The 22635-nt window shown below is 34.7% G+C and overlaps 2 protein-coding genes across 2 annotated transcripts in view; both read left to right on the top strand.

Annotated features, from left to right (window-relative positions):
• Positions 1–3048, top strand: part of LOC128223360 (uncharacterized) — a 60559-nt gene extending 57511 nt beyond the window's left edge. The window contains exon 7 of the mRNA XM_052932639.1: positions 2674–3048. Coding sequence (XP_052788599.1) covers positions 2674–3048 — 375 coding nt within the window. The remainder of the gene's footprint in view (positions 1–2673) is intronic.
• Positions 1–22635, top strand: part of LOC128223358 (uncharacterized) — a 98894-nt gene that overhangs the window by 34664 nt on the left and 41595 nt on the right. The gene's annotated exons all lie outside the window — the stretch shown is intronic.

The following is a 22635-nucleotide window of genomic DNA, read 5'->3' as shown; positions in this document are numbered from 1 at the left end:
ATATATGGTTGACCAAAATCGTGGTAAGCAAGAGAATCATAGTTTCACAGATTTTGTCGATGACATTGCTGTTTAATAAATTTGATATTAAAAAGGAAATAATAAAAAGAAATAAAAAAATAATAAAAATTAGATAATAATAATAATAATAATAATAATAATAATAATAATAATAATAATAATAAAAATAGCATGATAAAAGTTATAATAATAATAAGAAGAAGAAGAAGAAGAAGAACAACAACAACAACAACAACAACAACAACACATATACCTAAAACTACGCTTTATACAAAAACAATAAACCTATTCTTACAACAACAATAACAACAACACCACCACCAATTCTTAAAACTAAAATTTTCTCTATATTTACACTATCGTAAATGCTCGACCACATCAGGCAAGCTCGGAACAGAACTTTCTTTAAACCAAAGCTCTTTTAGCACTGCGGTATTCACTGCTTGCCGATGAAAGCGTTGGAAATACTTTTTCCAGTACATCTGTCTATGCCAACATAACTCACGACAACAAACACAATGACACCTACCTTTACTAGGCATACACCAACTATAACGGTGCCAAAAAAAACAATACTATTTCTACTCATACCAATAATACCCGTACAGCAACAAAATAAAAAAAAATAAAAAACTATCTCTACAACAACCGCCACTGCGCCTACAACTGCAGCCAACTAAAAGCAACAACAACAACAGAAGCGATAACAACATAATCAACGATTCTTTATGACCAGACTATATACACATTCATGTATATCAACAAAATATATCTGCAATATTGTAAATAGCAATCTGTGACAAATGTGACTCAGTTGTAAAATTTACATTTTTTGTTAAAGAAATAATGCAATTTTTGACCTGTCAGGAATGTGATTTCATGGTACATAAAAAACCGGCTTTGATCACAAATTTCCCTGGAGCTGTGACATATTTGTTCGAAATGTGTGACAAATGAGATCTTATTTTTCCCAGCTGTGAAGAATAGGGTCCTATCTTTCTCAGATGGGAAGAATATGATCTGGGGAAAATAAGGTCTTACAGTGCTTTATTCATATTTCTATTACTCATTTTCATTTTTCACAATTTACTTCTCATCATTAACTTTAAATTATCATTAAATTATTTCGTTGAAAAGGATTTTTACCGAGTTAGCTTAAACTCGTTTTAATTTTTCATGTTCAAATATCGTTAAAAAAGTTCAATTAACATGCTAAGTCACTCTCGTTGGCACGATGATGCGCGAGAGTATGGTCTTGTGTTGTGGTTGAAACCGGTAGAACCCGGAGAAACCCCACTTGTCCACTTTGGTGACCACCAACCAAACTCACATGCGCCCAAGCGCATATAACTATTGGGTTTTCGTTAGCTGTATGCTATTTTTTATGTCCAAAATCCAATGTCGTGCCAGCGCGTCTTTCATTTTTCAATGTTTAATGTCTAATGTTGTATGTTTAGCTTATTTCATACAATTGTTTTCGTTTATGCTCAGATTTCCCGAAATGTAGCTCAGCCCATTCAAGTCAAAACAAATTTGTATATGAAACATTCCATTGATAATAGCATCAACTGTAAAAGGGACATTTCCTAAAATAATACCTCTCTAATTTTAACATCGTCCGGGTTGCCTCTTTTAAATATAGGTACAAAATTATCCTTTCCCCAGGAGATCCCCCTTTACAATGCATTGTTTTGTATATTATGAATAAAGCTTGTGCAATTATGTGAAAATAAAATATTTTTTTTACTTAGCGCTGACAAATTTATTCCTTATATCATATTCATTTTGTGTGCTACCATTTGTATTTGTTGTGGTTAATGTTGATGTTGTTGCTGCTGCTGTTGCTACTGCTGCTGTTGTTGTGGAGCCATATAATGTGTTGAATTGGTTTTACCTTATTGGTGGTTGGTGTTGGTTATCATTTTTTAATACTGTGTATTAATATATTTAAAAAAAATATATAATCCGGTTTCTTTTGCTAAATTTTATCCCTCCTGTTTTTTTTTTAATTTTTTTTTTATTTTGTTACATTTATTTTTTTCAGGTATGAGATTCTCTATTTTCCTAATTTTAATGTGTATTTTCATTTAAATTATAGGATTTTTTTGGCATTATTACCATTTTCGTTAAACTTCGTTGAATTGTGATGTGGCATTTAATTTTTGATTTCTTTGGGGAAGCTCAAAATATATGATTTCTGTTATTTATTAAAGTTCTTTGTGTCCTCGTGCAGGGTTAAATAATATATGTGCAAAATCAACATCCCTTTTTTAAACTGCAAAGATAATAGGGGGTGTTAATGGTAATTATGAAGAAATGAAACATGATCAAGTGACTCATTTTAGCAAACTCATTTAATAACCTTGGCTGGTCTATTCGTATTATTATCGATCTGGTAATCATAGTATTCATCAATGCGTGAATGCTGTGTAAAAATACATGTATGGTGTGCAGTTGACACGTTTAACGTTTTAACAGTTAAACAGTTGTATACAACGTGTATTGCTATTCTCTAGAAACGTTTGTGCCCTTTCGTATCTGAGAAAACCTGGTCAAATATTGCAATTTATTTCGTCATTTTCTCGAACGACTAACGAACGAATGTCATTTGTTACTTGATTATTTACTTACTTTGTTAACTTGGCATTCCAGGATGGCCGCCTTTCTATCCTTACGGATGTTACCTTGGATAACATGATCATGTCAGCAGGAGAGTTCAGACGTCTCGTTAGTATTGTGATACAGTCGGGACATTCTGTGGACTGTTATTTATCCCGCTGTACAATAGAGCCTGAGGAGGAAGTAAGACAGCTGCAGGTGGAGATGGAGAACCAGCCCGCTCTTCAAATGGTTGCTCTACAGGCCGTCTCAGCTGACTATACAACACACATTACATTAAATAATACGACCATGTCAGCAGGGGTGTTCAAACGTCTCGTTAGTATTGTGATACAGTCGGGACATTCTGTGAACTGTAGGTTATGGCGCTGTAAAATAGAGCCTGAGGAGGAAGTGAGACAGCTGTAGGTGGAGATGGAGAACCAGCCCGCTCTTCAAATGGTTGCTCTACAGGCCGTCTCAGCTGACTATACAACACACATTACATTACTTAATACGACCATGTCAGCAGGGGTGTTCAAACGTCTCGTTAGTATTGTGATACAGTCGGGACATTCTGTGAACTGTGAGTTATGGCACTGTACAATAGAGCCTGAGGAGGAAGTAAGACAGCTGCAGGTGGAGATGGAGAACCAGCCCGCTCTTCAAATGGTTGCTCTACAGGCCGTCTCAGCTGACTATACAACACACATTACATTACTTGATACGACCATGTCAGCAGGGGTGTTCAAACGTCTCGTCAGTATTGTGATACAGTCGGGACATTCTGTGAACTGTAAGTTATGGCGCTGTACAATAGAGCCTGAGGAGGAAGTAAGACAGCTGCAGGTGGAGATGGAGAACCAGCCCGCTCTTCAAATGGTTGCTCTACAGGCCGTCTCAGCTGACTATACAACACACATTACATTACATGATACGACCATGTCAGCAGGGGTGTTCAAACGTCTCGTTAGTATTGTGATACAGTCGGGACATTCTGTGGACTGTAAGTTATTGCGCTGTACAATAGAGCCTGAGGAGGAAGTAAGACAGCTGCAGGTGGAGATGGAGAACCAGCCCGCTCTTCAAATGGCTGCTCTACAGGCCGTCTCAGCTGACTATACAACACACATTACATTACTTGATACGACCATGTCAGCAGGGGCGTTCAAACGTCTCGTTATTATTGTGATACAGTCGGGACATTCTGTGAACTGTAGGTTATGGCGCTGTAAAATAGAGCCTGAGGAGGAAGTGAGACAGCTGTAGGTGGAGATGGAGAACCAGCCCGCTCTTCAAATGGTTGCTCTACAGGCCGTCTCAGCTGACTATACAACACACATTACATTAGATGATACGACCATGTCAGCAGGGGTGTTCAAACGTCTCGTTAGTATTGTGATACAGTCGGGACATTCTGTGAACTGTGAGTTATGGGACTGTACAATAGAGCCTGAGGAGGAAGTAAGACAGCTGCAGGTGGAGATGGAGAACCAGCCCGCTCTTCAAATGGTTGCTCTACAGGCCGTCTCAGCTGACTATACAACACACATTACATTACTTGATACGACCATGTCAGCAGGGGTGTTCAAACGTCTCGTCAGTATTGTGATACAGTCGGGACATTCTGTGAACTGTAAGTTATGGCGCTGTACAATAGAGCCTGAGGAGGAAGTAAGACAGCTGCAGGTGGAGATGGAGAACCAGCCCGCTCTTCAAATGGTTGCTCTACAGGCCGTCTCAGCTGACTATACAACACACATTACATTACATGATACGACCATGTCAGCAGGGGTGTTCAAACGTCTCGTTAGTATTGTGATACAGTCGGGACATTCTGTGAACTGTAAGTTATGGCGCTGTACAATAGAGCCTGAGGAGGAAGTTAGACAGCTGCAGGTGGAGATGGAGAACCAGCCCGCTCTTCAAATGGCTGCTCTACAGGCCGTCTCAGCTGACTATACAACACACATTACATTACTTGATACGACCATGTCAGCAGGAGCGTTCAAACGTCTCGTTATTATTGTGATACAGTCGGGACATTCTGTGAACTGTGAGTTATGGCGCTGTAAAACAGAGCCTGAGGAGGAAGTGAGACAGCTGCAGGTGGAGATGGAGAACCAGCGCGCTCTTCAAATGGTTGCTCTACAGGCCGTCTCAGCTGACTATACAACACACATTACATTACGTGATACGACCATGTCAGCAGGGGTGTTCAAACGTCTCGTTAGTATTGTGATACAGTCGGGACATTCTGTGAACTGTAGGTTAAGGAGCTGTAAAATAGAGCCTGAGGAGGAAGTTAGACAGCTGCAGGTGGAGATGGAGAACCAGCCCGATCTTCAAATGGTTGCTCTACAGGCCGTCTCAGCTGACTATACAACACACATTACATTAAATGATACGACCATGTCAGCAGGGGTGTTCAAACGTCTCGTTAGTATTGTGATACAGTCGGGACATTCTGTGGACTGTGAGTTATTCCACTGTACAATAGAGCCTGAGGAGGAAGTAAGACAGCTGCAGGTGGAGATGGAGAACCAGCCCGCTCTTCAAATGGTTGCTCTACAGGACGTCTCAGCTGACTATACAACACACATTACATTACGTGATACGACCATGTCAGCAGGGGTGTTCAAACGTCTCGTTATTATTGTGATACAGTCCGGACATTCTGTGAACTGTGAATTATGGGACTGTATAATAGGGCCTGAGGAGGAAGTGAGACAGCTGCAGGTGGAGATGGAGAACCACCCCGCCGTGAAACTTTTGACCCCTTTTCGGCTTGATGTTCGCAATTCATGGTCCATTGAGTTCAACGTCAACGTAAAAGGTAGGTGGCATTCTCACAATTACTTGAAACATATGAATGATGAAAAGATCTAAACTGAAACTGGCTGAAATAGCTAAATATGTTCTGCTAACATTTAGAGTTTCTTCATAAAGCCATTTTTATGTCGATCTGCGAATCATTTCATTTAGCAGTAACACGATAGAAAACGTATCAAATTAAATTCTGGTTCATCACTTATTTAATAAAATGATGATGTTTTGTATATATTTTGATTAACTGAATAATTGTAATTTATGTGCAAAAACTGTAAATATATGTATTTGAACACCATGACGTAATAAATGCACGTATCCGTTCTATGTTTAACTGATGATTTACTGATAGTTTTCATAGTTTCAAGCCCTTTTACTGAAAATATGGAATAATGCTGCCACTGGAAATAAATGCATATAAAATGTCTGTAATAATGTCAGGCTTGTATTTGCAAAACGTTTTTTCCTAACACTAGTTTCAAGTGATAGTGCACATCATATATAACTTATATTCAAGTACCACTTCGCCAAATTTCAAACTTACAGCAATTATAAACGAGCGCAAAGAACGAGATATGTATACTTGCAGACACGAGGGTAGTGGGTGCAGTAACTGTTTTCACTATACTGGCCGAATAACTATCAAATAAGTAACCAATGCATATTGGAAAAGTGTTCGAGTTTATGCTATTAAAATGCAGTTTTTGCACAGTTTTACAGATTTAAGGTATAAGCCATGTAATACAACTCGGGAAACATCGGGTAACATCGACATATATCGCCACTCGCCGTAACAGATCGCGACGAACATCGGGCGTATTCGGCCTGTACCGGATGTTGCTATTTTTAGAAACAGAAGGTATTTCCAGGCTATTCTTAGGTCAATAATGGAATTTCTACATCGTAGGATTTGGAAACATTGTGATGTTTTTCTCATGAATATACGTTTAAAATAAATAAACACTAAAAGTACACGCTGACAGTTGATTACGATACATCTAACAATTTGAGTCATTACAGTTAAACATGGATTTTAAGTGAAATATACGCGTAAGAGAAGATTTTCTCTCGAAAAAAACGAACTGTCAACAATCGGCATGGAACTGGGATATTCGTATCAAAGGGCTCTGAATGCAAGTATCCTTGAACAGTTTTGTACGTTTGTGTTCAAAAACGTTTGTTTTTTAATTTATCTTTGGAATTCTTAAATCATTTTTATTAGCTAAATGTTTAGACAGCATGTTCATATTTTACATGTACTTATGTACATTATGTTACATATTTTTATATGTACTTATGTACATAATTTATGTTTAAGATATAATATGAGAATGTAATCTTTTAATTGATTGTTTTATCTTAGAAAAATGTTAGACTTAAAATTTTGTTTAAAAATGATGTGTTTTGGTACGTGACCTATTTCTAACATACCACAATACATCACGGACCTATATGGTTTATAGGTCCGTGAATACATGTACATACCCGTTATTTGTTTACAAAATGCATATTTTCAAAATTAACCTGTGAAAAAAAGTTGTATGTGGTTTGGGGCTTGAAGCCGCATCTGCTAGGACACTATTGACGTTCATTGGCTTGGTGTAGGTCTCGTTAAAACCCCATACTGTTGTGAATCATTATCAACCATATGCACAACAACTACACATTTGTGCCTACCAACCCTTACTCTTGGCTAAAACAGATTTTAGTGCAGAATGTATAATTCTTGTGCATTTGTATTTTACGGTGGTAGTTTCTGCTGGTTGATAATCAGAAGTCTAATTTCTTCCAGGCAGGAAAATGACTGAATATTACTTAGTCAACAACACGGGAAGCATTAAATACTATGTTGGATCCTTGAGAGCGGATTTGACAGCCACGTCCATCCACAAGGCAGTCGCATCTGATCGAGATGATGTGAGTATTTCATATAAAACATATTTGACTTGGTTTTTGTTTTTATAAACCTACTGTATTCAATAATCAAGTGGTGGTGGTGGTGGTGGTGATGATGGTGGTGGTGGTGGTGGTGGTGGTGGTGGTGGTGGTGGTGGTGGTGATGATGATGATGATGATGATGATGATGATGATGATGGTGGTGGTGGTGGTGGTGGTGATGATGATGATGATGATGATGATGATGATGATGATGATGATGAATTTTATTGATAAATTTAATCATTTTCTTTATATATATACATGTATGTATCAGCTTGTTGTTGTTTTTTCAAAATAATGTCGAGAAATATTAAACTGTTTATATTTTATTTTGTATATGTATGGCAGTATAATTATCTATACTAATTAGTTAGAAAGGCTTTAAAGTACAATTTTTTTCCTTTACAGCACTAAACATTCTTGATGGATAAGTACCTGAAGGTGCATGAAAACCAAATCAGCATTGACTCAGCATTGAGTTATCATCTGTGCACACACTACAAGTACAAAGCATGGGAACAGACCAAACTTCAAATGTTGAAGAGTGAATAATTATTGTGAAAAAAACTAATTGTTAGAATACCAATGACAAAATAAAACAGATATACATCAAATTACCCACAGAGATTGTTTACATGTTATAATATTAAAAAAACATTAGTTGAGAACTTTCACTCTGATATTTTTGGAGGGGCAAGCCCACTTAGTGTTCTTGTTTCTTCACATATTTTAGTTTAAAAGTACACTCATTTGTTTTAAACCCTGTATTCTGAGTATCATAAGTAAAATTTATTTATTTGAAAGAGTACATTTTATGAATAAGTCCAAATAAGCTTTATAATTTTTTACAAGAAAAAGGTTGATTTTTAAGCATTTTATTAGCTATAAAAATGTATGGTAACATGACATTATGTATATTTTCTTCAAAACTGGACGGTAAACTATCATAAATTGTCTTTTAAATTGTTCAATAGACATCATAGATAATATCTAAAATGATTTCAGCAGCTTGCCTTATAGTTAACTATTTTTTATGAATTTTATAAAACTGCTATATATTTTCAAACATAGAAAAACTGCTCTTTTCCGAAGAATCATAAGATCAATCAAAATGATATTTTTCCATGTGTATCAATAATGTGTTCGTTTTAACTTTAGTTTTCTGTTAACTGATGTTTATTTTACCAGAAACTGTTGTGTTTATTTCATAATCTCTGATAATGTGAAAAAAATTCAAATATAGACAAAATATTTACTTGTCGCTCTTTGTAGCCCTTGGAGTTTGGGGGTGGGTGTAATGAAACATAAATAACTTTTTTAATTCACGGTAAAAAATCTTCAAAATTTGGATAAAAGTCCCATAGTGTACCGTGATTATAACTATGTTGTCGGTTAAAGCTTTTAAAAAAGTGTGTATTACTCGGCTAATACCTTAATATGAAAGTTAATGCATACATGAAAGCAGCGAAAAATCCATATGGTACAAGTAGCATGAATGATTAATTCATCAACTTGTTATTGTGAATTAGACCACGCTCACTCTAATCCATCCAATCGGCATTCGCTATTTCATTGCTCCATTTCTCATATACACGTTGTATAATCAGAAATATATACAACTCCTAAAACACGACCTCCTCGAGGCAAAATGGATCATCACATTTGAGGAACAGTTAAGCATGAAACTATATTGATAGGCCAAGAAAAATAATCTGTAATTTATCAGGCACCTATTTTTAAAACGTCTTTGATTGTTTAATAATAAATATACTTTAAAAGCAAGTTTTGCTTGTAGGTATCTGTTTAGTCTCAATGAAACCTTTACACCGTAAACAGCGGATATATAAGATAAAGAACAATGAAAAACGATCCAGTGCCAGTTGCTAGTTGTCTATATTGATCGTGGTGAATTCCGTCAAAAAGTGTAATATGAAAAACCCTTACTCAAGTCGTTTACGACAAAACTTTTACCCCCACCTGGTAGGAGTCGGGGCATTGGTGTTAGTGTATTGCGGTTTATCATATTATGTATAAATACTAAGTAAACTGTATCCCCCAAAGACCCCCCCTCCCACTATGCCAACCACAGTGCCATATTTACGAAAAACAGTGACTTGTGCATGATGCTGTTCTCATTTTAGATATTTTTTACTTATCTCTATTAGCAGACAGTAGCTTTAGTAAGTAGTTCAATGGCGATAATTATACATCAAACAACAGTTAATAATACTAAAAAAACATTACATCTTTTCCCACAAGCTACAAATCAAACTATAAGTGCATTTTTTGTATAGCCATACCAAATCACTTTTGTTGGTTTGCTTTATTCAATCATCTGAAAATCTTTGAAAGCGTTATTGAGATAAAAACGAGAAAACATGAACCCTTCTGATGTTAAAGAAAAATTACAGATACTTTTCATGTCTATATCAATATCAATTACATAAATGCAGAAAATAATATTCAATTTAGTTTTCCGACCACCCGTTTAAAAAACAATCCGTCCTTGGACTCTTAACGGAATTCCGATATGGCAATTCCTTGCAATGTGTACGGTAAACATTAATTCTATATCCTTAGAAAATTCGTGATTGAATACGCATTGTCTGCGGTATGCAAAGATAAATGGTATTTGGATTGTACGAGTCTTTCGATTTAAGAACACAGGAACCAAACCTCCTCGCTTTAGTTCACGTGGTCTCGCTACGCTCGGTTATATATGTCATAGATACGTCCACGAGGTGTCTATCCTAAACATATGAGTACGGCCAGGCCAAACTGATTATAAATTTAGCGGCATCGGGAGAGTATGTCGTGAGCTTTCAAAACAATACTGGTCGGGTATCTCAATAAGGCCACGTTTTCATGTTTTTCTTCATTTTTAAACTGAATGCCGACTTCATCAAATATTGGCTTGAACAGTCTTTGGTACATGACGACAATGATGAGGGAAAAATACAATGATAATGGGGCGACGACGACTAAGATAAAGATAATAATAATGATGATTTGACGGCGACAACTGAGATGATGATCATAATAATGATGACACGAAGGCGACGACGACGACAATGATGATGATAATACTGATGATAATGCGACGACGACAACAATGATGATGATAAAACTAATAATTATGACACGACGAAGACGACAATGATGCTGATGATAATAATAATAATAATAATAATAATAATAATAATAATAATAATAATAATAATAATAATAATAATAAAAGTAATAATAATGCGACGACGTCAACTAAGATGATGGTGGTGGTGGTGCTGCTGGTGATGATGATGATGATGATGATGATGATGATGATGATGATGATGATGATGATGATGATGATGATGATGATGGTGGTGCTGCTGGTGATGGTGGTGATGGTGGTGTTGATGATGTTTTTGGTGGTGGTGATGGTGGTTTGTTTTATTTTCATGTAAATGAAATATAACTAAATGCATCTGTTCTGTTTCTTAGAGTCCACGGAACCGAAAGTTACCCTACAGGCTTCCGGAAGGGACTCCTCTAGCTCTGTCGGTAAGTTTTAGTAAATTTATCTTAACAGCACATTGGTTGCTTCGACTGGAGAATAAAAAAAAATTGTTAACATGTTAAGGACTTGTTTTTTTGTTTTATTTTCATAAATTTGAAATATAACCACATGCATTTAATTTATTAGTCAGCGTCCACGGAGCCGGAAGTGTTCTTACAGGCTCCCAAAAGTAACTCCCATATCTCCCTCGGAACATTTCACTGATTTGATTTAACAACACATTGCTGGCTTGGATTTTAGAATATAAATGAGAAAAGATTTTATAAATGGTGACAATGTTAGTGCTTGATCATGGTATTGTTGTTGTTGTTGTTGTATGAACATCTTGGTGATAATAATGATGATGACGATTTTTGTTCCAGGTTCCGAAAGAGCTAAGGTGACGCGTTTTCAGAGAGTACGAAGTTTTTTTAAAAACTTTACACGCAAGAAATCAAAGTGAAACGTATTTCTAAGGAACTTCAACGGTGACGGCTCAACGCCTGTGATCAGAGTAAATGACTGACTCTCGATTGAAGTGTTTCTTTTAGTATCGTACAAGTTTATCCAAAGTAGAAACTGTATATGTATTGTAAACTGATTCTTAAGTTCACTGTTGCTGTATATTAGGTTTGATCTGTTTGCATACGCCTTGCAAGTTATAGTGATTTCAGAGTAGACTATTACTGTAGATAGATTTTCATTTCTTATCATTGTCGTAATGATACTAAAGTGTGCTGTCAGGCGCGTAGCTATGGTCAATTTAGGATTACGCAGATCGATGTCGGACATCATATTAACCTCCTCGACCCCTACCCCCCCCCCCTTTAGTTTTTATTTCAAATGCGGGGTTTTTGGTATGACAAAAAGTTCGACCTGTAAAAATGTCATTACGCAACTGCGTATTTGCGAACAGTCAGCTACGCGCCTGGCTTGTGCTGTTTATCTAGTTTGATCTGTTGTTATATGCCTTGAAAGTTATAGTAATTTTAGAGAACATTAAACCTGTATATACACTTTTTTCAAACTTAGTCATAATGATTCTAAATTGTGTTGTTGCTGTATATAGAGTTTGATATGTTGTTATACGCCTTGCAAGTTATAGTGATTTCATTATTACTGTAAATAGTGTAATTTCTTTACAAAGTCATAATGATTCTAAAGTGTGCTGTTGTTTTATATAAAGTTTGATATGTTTGTATAGGCCTTGCAAAATGTAGTGATTTCAGATTACATTATTACTGTAAATAGTGTTTCCTTTTCCTAACATTGTCATTATGATTTACTGTAAGTAAAGTTGCCTTCCTTAAACTTGTCATAATGATTTGCTGTAAATAAAGTTGCCTGTCTTAACATTGTCATATTTATATATATTATGATTCTAGAGTGTGTTGTTACTGTATATTGAGTTTAGTCTATTTAATGTGTTTGTATATGCCTTGCAGGTTATAGTGATTTCAGATTACATTATTACTGTAAATACAGCTTGATTTGTTTTCACACACATGCATGTTTTGTACATAAAAGTGGTCTATAAAGCAAAACATCGAAAATAAATAGTTCTTGTAAAATGTGAACAAAAAGGATGGTTACATAGATTAAACATCATCATAAACATCAAATAACAGCTCTCTTGCTAATGTATACTTGCCATTGTCATATATTTGGATAATATTTTGCCGAAAAGCAATGGTGCCACTGTTGAAAACTGAATAATGTTCGGCTTGGATTTTCAAAAGTCTGCTCAAATGAGTACCCATCAATGACTGTATGTCTTTGTTCAACAAAGAAAGTAAAATAACTGAATTTCAAGTTTAAGAAAATTGTTGCCAACATAAACTATATGAGCGAGTCCCTTTAATGCACATTACTGCTGTTAAAATAGTTGTGTTTGTGTAAATATATATATACGGTATAGTGGTTTCAGAATACATTCAATGACTGTTAATATAGTTTCATTTGTATAATTGTGTTTATATGTGCATCATATTGATTTGTTTGATTGTCTGCGTCTGTTTAATGTTTTAACTGTTTTGCATCATACACGTATTCTATAGTTTATCGATACTGTAAGTGTACTTTCATTTGTTTTAATCTGTCTTGTAAATTATGCAGATTCTAGAATTCATCGTTACTGCAAATAAAGGGTTCTTTGGTGGTTAGTCTTAACGCGTTTTCAGAAGAAAAAGTGTTAAAATTATTGTCATAAAATTTTATACGTGTTCAGGAAATGTGTTTATAAACGAGTCTTTAGCGAGTTTTTACACATATTTCCTGAATGAACGGAATAAATAAAAGTGTGTGTTATATGATAACGAGTGTCCGATAAGAATTATGACATGCTTTATATACCGGTAAAAATAAACAAAAAAAGATCGCACTAATGACTTACTACATTCGACACTGATGATATACTTCATTTGACTCTGATAACATTCTTCATAATATGCTTCATTTGACACTGATGATATACTACATTTGTTACTGATGCCATACTTTATTTGACACTGATGATATACTTTATTTGTTACTGATGCCATATTTCATTCGACACTGATGATATACTTCCTTTAACACTGATTACATACTTCATTTGACAATGATGCCATATTACATTTGTTACTGATTACATATTTCATTTGACACGGATTACATTCTTCATATGACACTGATGACATACTTCATTTGACACGGATTACATACTTCATTTGACACTGATGACATACTTCATTTGAAGCGAATTACATACTTCATTTGACACTGATTACATACTCCATTTGACACTTATGATTACTTCAATTGACACTAATGATATATTTCATTTTACTCTGATAACATACTATTTGACACTGATAAAATACTACATTTGCCACTGATGATATATTTCATCTGACAGGAATACATACTTCATATGACACTGATGACACATTGCATTTGACATTGATTACATACCTCATTTGTTACTGGTGACATACTACATTTGATACTGATGACATATTACATTTAACACTGATTACATACTACACTTGACACTGATTACATACTTAATATGCCACTGACGACATACTACATTTAACACTGATGACAAACTGAATTTAACACTGATGCCATACTCCACTTGACACTAACGACATACCACATTTAACACTTAAGACATACTTCATTTCACACAATTGCTTACTTCAGTTGATTTTACCTGTTATATATCGTAGCATTTCATTATTCCTTCGTCACAATAATTGAAACTATAAAAAATCATTGATTTAGTTTTACGAGTCTCCCCATGATTGATTGATTCATAAAATATGAATATATCAATACACACGTACATTCATTTAGAAGACAGAATGCATTTGTATTTGTACATATGTTATAGTTAGCATTGTTTTGCTTTATTGCATGACAGTTCACATTTTCCTGTTATTCCCATAGTTTACATGTATATATCCTGTATTTTATGCCCTAATTGTATGCTGCATGTCATTTCCCCGGTGTTTGTTTAACATAGTGGACACCCCAGTAACATTTTGTTCATTATAGCATAACCATTGTATTTTGAAGAATGACTTTTAATATTATTTATACATATATGAATAAGACAAAAGTGAATGATAAGAATTTTACGGTAAAATAGGACATTTTGAAATAAAAACATATTTGCAAAAAACATTTTGGTAATGGTAAGTGAAAATAAACAACATAATTTATAAGTAAGAAATGTAAATTTTGATGATTTAAGATATTTAAACAAGCGATATATATTTATAAAGAGTGTGGTTGGGCGTATTCTAATACTGAACTTGGATGGTACATGAACGTAAGAAAATGGTGTCTGTAATTTATTTACTTTTCCCATGTTAATAATTATGATGTTAATATCGAGCTAAGTAGACGGTACTTGAACAAAAGTTAATGGTGTCTGCAATTTACTTACTTTTCAGGTGTTGATAATAATGTTGTTAACTATTGAACTAAGAAGACGGTACATGGACATAAGTTAATGGTGTCTGCAATTAATTTACTTTCCGATAGTAATAATTATAATATTCAATTATGGAACTAAATAGACGGAACATGAACAAAAGGTAATGGTGTCTGCAATTTATTTACTTTTCGCGTGTGGATAATTGTATTGGTGAGTATTGAACTAAGTATACGGTACATGGACATAAGTTAATGGTGTCTGCAATTTATTTACTTTAACGTGTTAATAATTTTGATGTTTAACATCAAGCTAAGTAGACGGAACATGGACCTAAGTTAATGGTGTCTGCAATTTATTGACTTTAATGTGTTAATAATTTTGATGATTAACATTGAGATAAGTAGACGGAACATGAACATAAGTTAATGGTGTCTGCAATTTATTTACTTTAACGTGTTAATAATAATTATGTTTAATATGGAGCTAAGTAGACGGTACATGAACATAAGTTAATGGTGTCTGTACTATATTTACTTTAACGTGTTAATAATTTTGATGTTTAACATTGAGATAAGTAGACGGAACATGAACATAAGTTAATGGTGTCTGCATTTTATTTACTTGAACGCGTTAATAATTATGATGTTTAACATCGAGCTAAGTAGACGGTACATGAACATAAGTTAATGATGTCTGCATTTTATTTACTTGAACGCGTTAATAATTTTGATGTTTAATATCGAGCTAAGTAGACGGAACATGAACATAAGTTAATGGTGTCTGCAATTTATTTACTTTAACGTGTTAATAATTATGATGTTTAATATCGAGCTAAGTAGACGGTACATGAACATAAGTTAATGGTGTCTGCATTTTATTTACTTTAACGTGTTAATAATTATGATGTTTAACATCGAGCTAAGTAGACGGAACATGAACATAAGTTAATGGTGTCTGCATTTTATTTACTTGAACGCGTTAATAATTTTGATGTTTGATATCGAGCTAAGTAGACGGAACATGAACATAAGTTAATGGTGTCTGCAATTTATTTACTTTAACGTGTTAATAATTATGATGTTTAATATCGAGCTAAGTAGACGGAACATGAACATAAGTTAATGGTGTCTGCAATTTATTTACTTTAACGTGTTAATAATTATGATGTTTAACATCCAGCTAAGTAGACAGTACATGAACATAAGTTAATGGTGTCTGCAATTTATTTACTTGAACGCGTTAATAATTTTGATGTTTGATATCAAGCTAAGTAGACGGAACATGAACATAAGTTAATGGTGTCTGCAATTTATTTACTTTAACGTGTTAACAATTATGATGTTTAATATCGAGCTAAGTAGACGGTACATGAACATTAGTTAATGGTGTCTGCATTTTATTTACTTGAACGCGTTAATAATTATGATGTTTAACATCGAGCTAAGTAGACGGAACATGAACATAAGTTAATGGTGTCTGCATTTTATTTACTTGAACGCGTTAATAATTTTAATGTTTGATATCAAGCTAAGTAGACGGTACATGATCATAAGTTAATGGTGTCTGCAATTTATTTACTTTAACGTGTTAATAATTATGATGTTTAATATCGAGCTAAGTAGACGGTACATGAACATAAGTTAATGGTGTCTGCACTATATTTACTTTAACGTGTTAATAATTTTGATGTTTAACATCAAGCTAAGTAGACAGTACATGAACATAAGTTAATGGTGTCTGCAATTTATTTCCTTTAACGTGTTAATAATTTTGATGATTAACATACAGCTAAGTAGACGGAACATGAACATAAATTAATGGTGTCTGCAATTTATTTACTTTAACGTGTTAATAATTATGATGTTTAACATCGAGCTAAGTAGACGGTACATGGACCTAAGTTAATGGTGTCTGCAATTTATTTCCTTTAACGTGTTAATAATTTTGATGACTAACATACAGCTAAGTAGACGGAACATGAACATAAATTAATGGTGTCTGCAATTTATTTACTTTAACGTGTTAATAATTTTGATGTTTAACATCAAGCTAAGTAGACGGAACATGAACATAAGTTAATGGTGTCTGCATTTTATTTACTTTAACGTGTTAATAATTATGATGTTTAATATCGAGCCAAGTAGACGGTACATGAACATAACTTAATGGTGTCTGCAATTTATTTACTTGAACGCGTTAATAATTATGATGTTTAACATCGAGCTAAGTAGACGGAACATGAACATAAGTTAATGGTGTCTGCATTTTATTTACTTGAACGCGTTAATAATTTTGATGTTTAATATCGAGCTAAGTAGACGGTACATGAACATAAGTTAATGGTGTCTGCAATTTATTTACTTTAACGTGTTAATAACTTTGATGTTTAACATCAAGCTAAGTAGACAGTACATGAACATAAGTTAATGGTGTCTGCAATTTATTTCCTTTAACGTGTTAATAATTTTGATGATTAACATACAGCTAAGTAGACGGAACATGAACATAAATTAATGGTGTCTGCAATTTATTTACTTTAACGTGTTAATAATTATGATGTTTAACATCGAGCTAAGTAGACGGTTCATGAACCTAAGTTAATGGTGTCTGCAATTTATTTCCTTTAACGTGTTAATAATTTTGATGATTAACATACAGCTAAGTAGACGGAACATGAACATAAATTAATGGCGTCTGCAATTTATTTACTTTAACGTGTTAATAATTTTGATGTTTAACATCGAGATAAGTAGACGGAACATGAACATAAGTTAATGGTGTCTGCAATTTATTTACTTTTCTTTTGTTAATAATAATTATGTTTAATATGGAGCTAAGTAGACGGTACATGAACATAAGTTAATGGTGTCTGCAATTTATTTACTTTAACGTGTTAATAATTTTGATGTTTAACATCAAGCTAAGTAGACAGTACATGAACATAAGTTAATGGTGTCTGCAATTTATTTCCTTTAACGTGTTAATAATTTTGATGATTAACATACAGCTAAGTAGACGGAACATGAACATAAATAAATGGTGTCTGCAATTTATTTACTTTAACGTGTTAATAATTATGATGTTTAACATCGAGCTAAGTAGACGGTACATGGACCTAAGTTAATGGTGTCTGCAATTTATTTCCTTTAACGTGTTAATAATTTTGATGATTAACATACAGCTAAGTAGACGGAACATGAACATAAATTAATGGTGTCTGCAATTTATTTACTTTAACGTGTTAATAATTTTGATGTTTAACATCCAGCAAAGTAGACGGAACATGAACATAAGTTAATGGTGTCTGCAATTTATTTACTTTAACGTGTTAATAATTTTGATGTTTAACATCAAGCTAAGTAGACGGAACATGAACATAAGTTAATGGTGTCTGCACTTTATTTACTTTAACGTGTTAATAATTATGATGTTTAATATCGAGCTAAGTAGACGGTACATGAACATAAGTTAATGGTGTCTGCAATTTATTTACTTTAACGTGTTAATAATTATGATGTTTAACATCGAGCTAAGTAGACGGAACATGAACATAAGTTAATGGTGTCTGCAATTTATTTATTTTAACGTGTTAATAATTTTGATGTTTAATATCGAGCTTAGTAGACGGTACAGGAACATAAGTTAATGGTGTCTGCAATTTATTTACTATTCCCGTGTTGACAATTATGATGTTTAATATCGAGCTAAGTATACGGTACATGGACATAAGTTAATGGTTTCTGCACTTTATTTACTTTAACATGTTCATGATTATTATGTTTAACATTGAGCTATGTAGACGGAACATGAACATAAGTTAATGGTGTCTACAATTCATTTACTTTAACGTGTTAATAATTATGATGTTTAATATCGAGCTAAGTATACGGAACATGAACATAAGTTAATGGTGTACATGTTAAATAATTATGTTTTTTATAATTGTATTTTAATTCTTGTAAACATCAAGTATTAATGAGTATATTTAGAAATGTGTAATGGTATGGACATACCAGTCTTATCCCATAAGGTATCATTGTGTGTGGGATAATGTTAGCACATACCTTTGTGAATAGGATACTGTAAGCACATACCGTTGTGTATAGAAAACTGTTGGCACATACCGTTTTGTGTAGGATGATAATGTTAGCACATACAGCTCTGTAGGATACTGTTAGCACATACAGCTGTGTGTGATACTGTTAGCACATACTGTTGTGTATACGATTCTGTTAGCACATACCGTTTTGTATACGATTCTGTTAGCACATACCGTTTTGTATAGGATTCTGTTAGCACATACCGTTTTGTATAGGATTCTGTCAGCACATACCGTTTTGTATAACATAATATGACATTTAATCAGGAGTTAGTGTGATGGTAGAAATATGACATTTAATCAAGAGTTAGTGTGAAAGTAAAAATATGACATATAATCAAGAGTTAGTGTGAGGGTACACATATGACAAATAATCATAAGTTACTGATGAGTTTCTGACTCGGACTTGAAACTGTTTGTAATCATGGCCCAGCGTGAGCCTTATACCTAGAGCCATTATCTCATTGGAATGTTTAATTCCGTTAGTTTATAAAATAGTATTAGATGCATGTATGTTATTACCAAATGATGTTAGAATGAAATAAAAAGAATGAAATGTTTTTATTTGCTTGTTTTATTTATGGTTTCGACGTCTTACTTTCTGTTTAAGATGAATATTTGTACACCGTTTGTTGTTCCCAAACGGCGTCTTAAACGTGTTTAGCAGACGTTAGCACCTGACACCTGTTACTCATTTGAAATTGAATTTAAAATCCAAGCCCAAAATGATTCAATGTTCAAACGCGTTACTCCTGCGCATTTAAGTTTACAACACAATGTTCTCAAAATAACTTTGAATTAATAAAAGAAAGGAGTTTACACGTATGATTTTGAGAGGTTTAATAATACCTCCTTACCGACAGAAAGTAATTTTATTCCCATCTCACTTGATTTTTCTTTACTCGAAATAGCAAGGATATGAAAAGATTTACAAAAAATCATAAATTAAACACACCGTTAGCTGCAACTAATGTTAAATGCTTAATGTTAAATCTGTGTTAACACTGTTTGTTTATTGTTTATTTGAGTTTATCAAGGTCTGCCCGCGCCTATTGGCTGCATTATGGCTTGACTTCGCCGTGACGCCATCACGACTTAAATTGTGTTTAAATGCCACGAGTGACATGAGATAGAAGTGACAGCAATTCGCAGTCAAATCCAGACATTGGAAGACTTGAAGAAACAGAGTGAGATACAAGAGATCCGGGTGCGATACCCTAGCTCTTTGCGAAGAGACCTCTTGGTTCTTTAACGTGCTCAGTGTAAAGCACCGATACACGGGATACAACTTTCCTGGGTTGAACCAGTACTGAGTACACCACTTTTCCAAGCACTACACATTAAATGCCAAGCGCCAGGCAAGGGAGCTACTTGTACCAGCTTTTAACGTCTTTCGGTATGACGAGGCCCGGGATCGAACCCAAGACCTCCCGCTCCGTAGGCGGACGCCTTAACCACTTAGCCGCGTTAACACTGACATTTCGACTATGCATATGCAAACAGTGGGCGTGGCTATATGCGCATGCGCAGTAATTGCAATATTCTAAATCATAAAGATTTGCCTTCAGCTATAAGTACGGGTTTTCACAAAATAAGAAACTAAACATTTAAAAAATCCCCTGATTGGCTGAAAAGGTAGGACAAACACTATTGGTCATTACGACATATCTAATAATCCTAATGAAAAGCCAATAGGTAGCTACATGTACAAGCTTATTTTCCCACCTACATTCACGGCCATGTTACAGGACACTGTGGACGGGTTCCGGGGCATGTTACTGGCGTCTGTTAAGTGAAGTTGTGCCTATTGAGAGGCTGATATTGTTTATGCCAGTAACAATCGCAACCGGTGAGCGGTCAATATCTGTGTTGCTTACCTAACTTGCCGGAATTGCACAACAAAGTACAATGCACAGAATAAACTATGGCCAAGTTGCTTAAAAGGTTACAATATGACAACAGTGACCTAACAAATAGAACTAGTTATTTATTTATAGCTGTTTTTGTATTTCAAAATATGTCTACAGCTATAAAATAAAATAAACTAGAGATTGCTTTTTTGAAAAAGCGCTTGTCTCCCCTATTGTGTGGTCGTATCTGAGAGAGAAAAGAGATGTTTGTCTAACATTATGCTCCCCCTGAGCGCCATGTTATCAGGATTATTTGGACAATTGAATGAAATATGCATGGACCGAAATGACAGCTGATTTGTCATTGATATTGGATGCCTTTGAGGCAGTTTTAATATTATGACCATTCAAAGTGTGAGGATAGTAGGTTAAGTTTTTAATCATGTTCAAATGATGACTGATAATTGCAGATAAAAATGTATCCTCTTAGCAGCAGGGAATAAGTAAAATGACAAAATTTTAATGATGGATATGAGTTATGACCATGACCTTTGATTCTTATGACCTCAGAATCCATCACCTAGTAACCTCCAACCTAAATATCATGTTTGAGGGCCGTGGGTTCAGGCATTGTCAAGTTATCAAACAAACAAGCTTTTTGAGTTCAAGGTAATGTGACCTTGACCTTTGACCCCTTAAATCAAAAGGGGTAATCTACAGATCAGGCCCAACCTCCATGTCAAGTTTGAGGGCCATGGGTGCAGGCATTGTCAAGTTATCACTCGAACAACATTTTTCCTTTCAAAGTCAGTGTGACTTTGACCTTTGACCTGATGACTCCTAAACTCAATAGGTGGCATTTACTGGTCAGGCACAGCCTCCATGTCAAGTTTGATGACCACAATTCCAGGCATTGTTTAGATATCACTGGGAGACGTTTTGTTAACTTTTTTGCTTTAAAGGTCACTTTGACCTTGACCTTTGACCCGATGACACCTAAAATCAATAGAGGTCATCTACTGGTCAGGCCCAACCTTCAAGTCAAGTTTGATGATCATACGTCCAGGAATTGTTGAGTTACCACTCGGACAAGCTTTGGTCTATGGACGGACCGACCGACTGACCAACATGTGCAAAGCAATATACCCCTCTTCTTCAAAGGGGGGCATAAAAATGATGGACATGAAATTTGTAATTTTGGACTGGAGGCGAAGTTTGGTTTATTCACCCGTATTAAATAGTGAATATCTACTGCTAACTTGACCTTTGACCTACTGATCTCAAAATCAATAGGGGTCACCTACTAGTCATGACCAACTAGCATACCAAGTATGAAGTTCCTTGGTGCAAGCGTTCTTTATTTATTGAGCAAACAAAGTGTGAGATACAGACTGACTGACGGACTGATCACAAAATCAATCAAGAAGTCATCTACCAGTCATGACCAACTTGCATACGAAGTGTTAAATTCGGGGGTGCAAGCGTTCTTTGGTTATTGAGCAGTACCCATTTCTTAACCTCAAGGTCACAGCGACCTTGACCTTTGACCTACTGATCTCAAAATCAATAGGGTTCATCTACTAGGCTTGACCAACTATCATACCAAGTATGAAGTTACTGGGTGCAAGCGTTCTAAAGTTATTGAGCGGTGACATTGACCTTTGACCTAATGATCTCAAAATCAGTAGGAGTCATCTACTAGTCATGACCAACTAGCATACCAACTTTGAAGTTCCAGGGTACAATCATTCTTTAGTTATTAAGTATACCGTTTCTTCACCTCAAGGTCACAGTGACCTTGACCTTTGACATACTGATCTCAAAATATAAAAAAGTC

This window comes from Mya arenaria, chromosome 17 (assembly GCF_026914265.1).
Source record: "Mya arenaria isolate MELC-2E11 chromosome 17, ASM2691426v1".
NCBI lineage: Eukaryota > Metazoa > Mollusca > Bivalvia > Myida > Myidae > Mya > Mya arenaria.
This window is presented reverse-complemented; position numbering and strand designations above follow the sequence as displayed.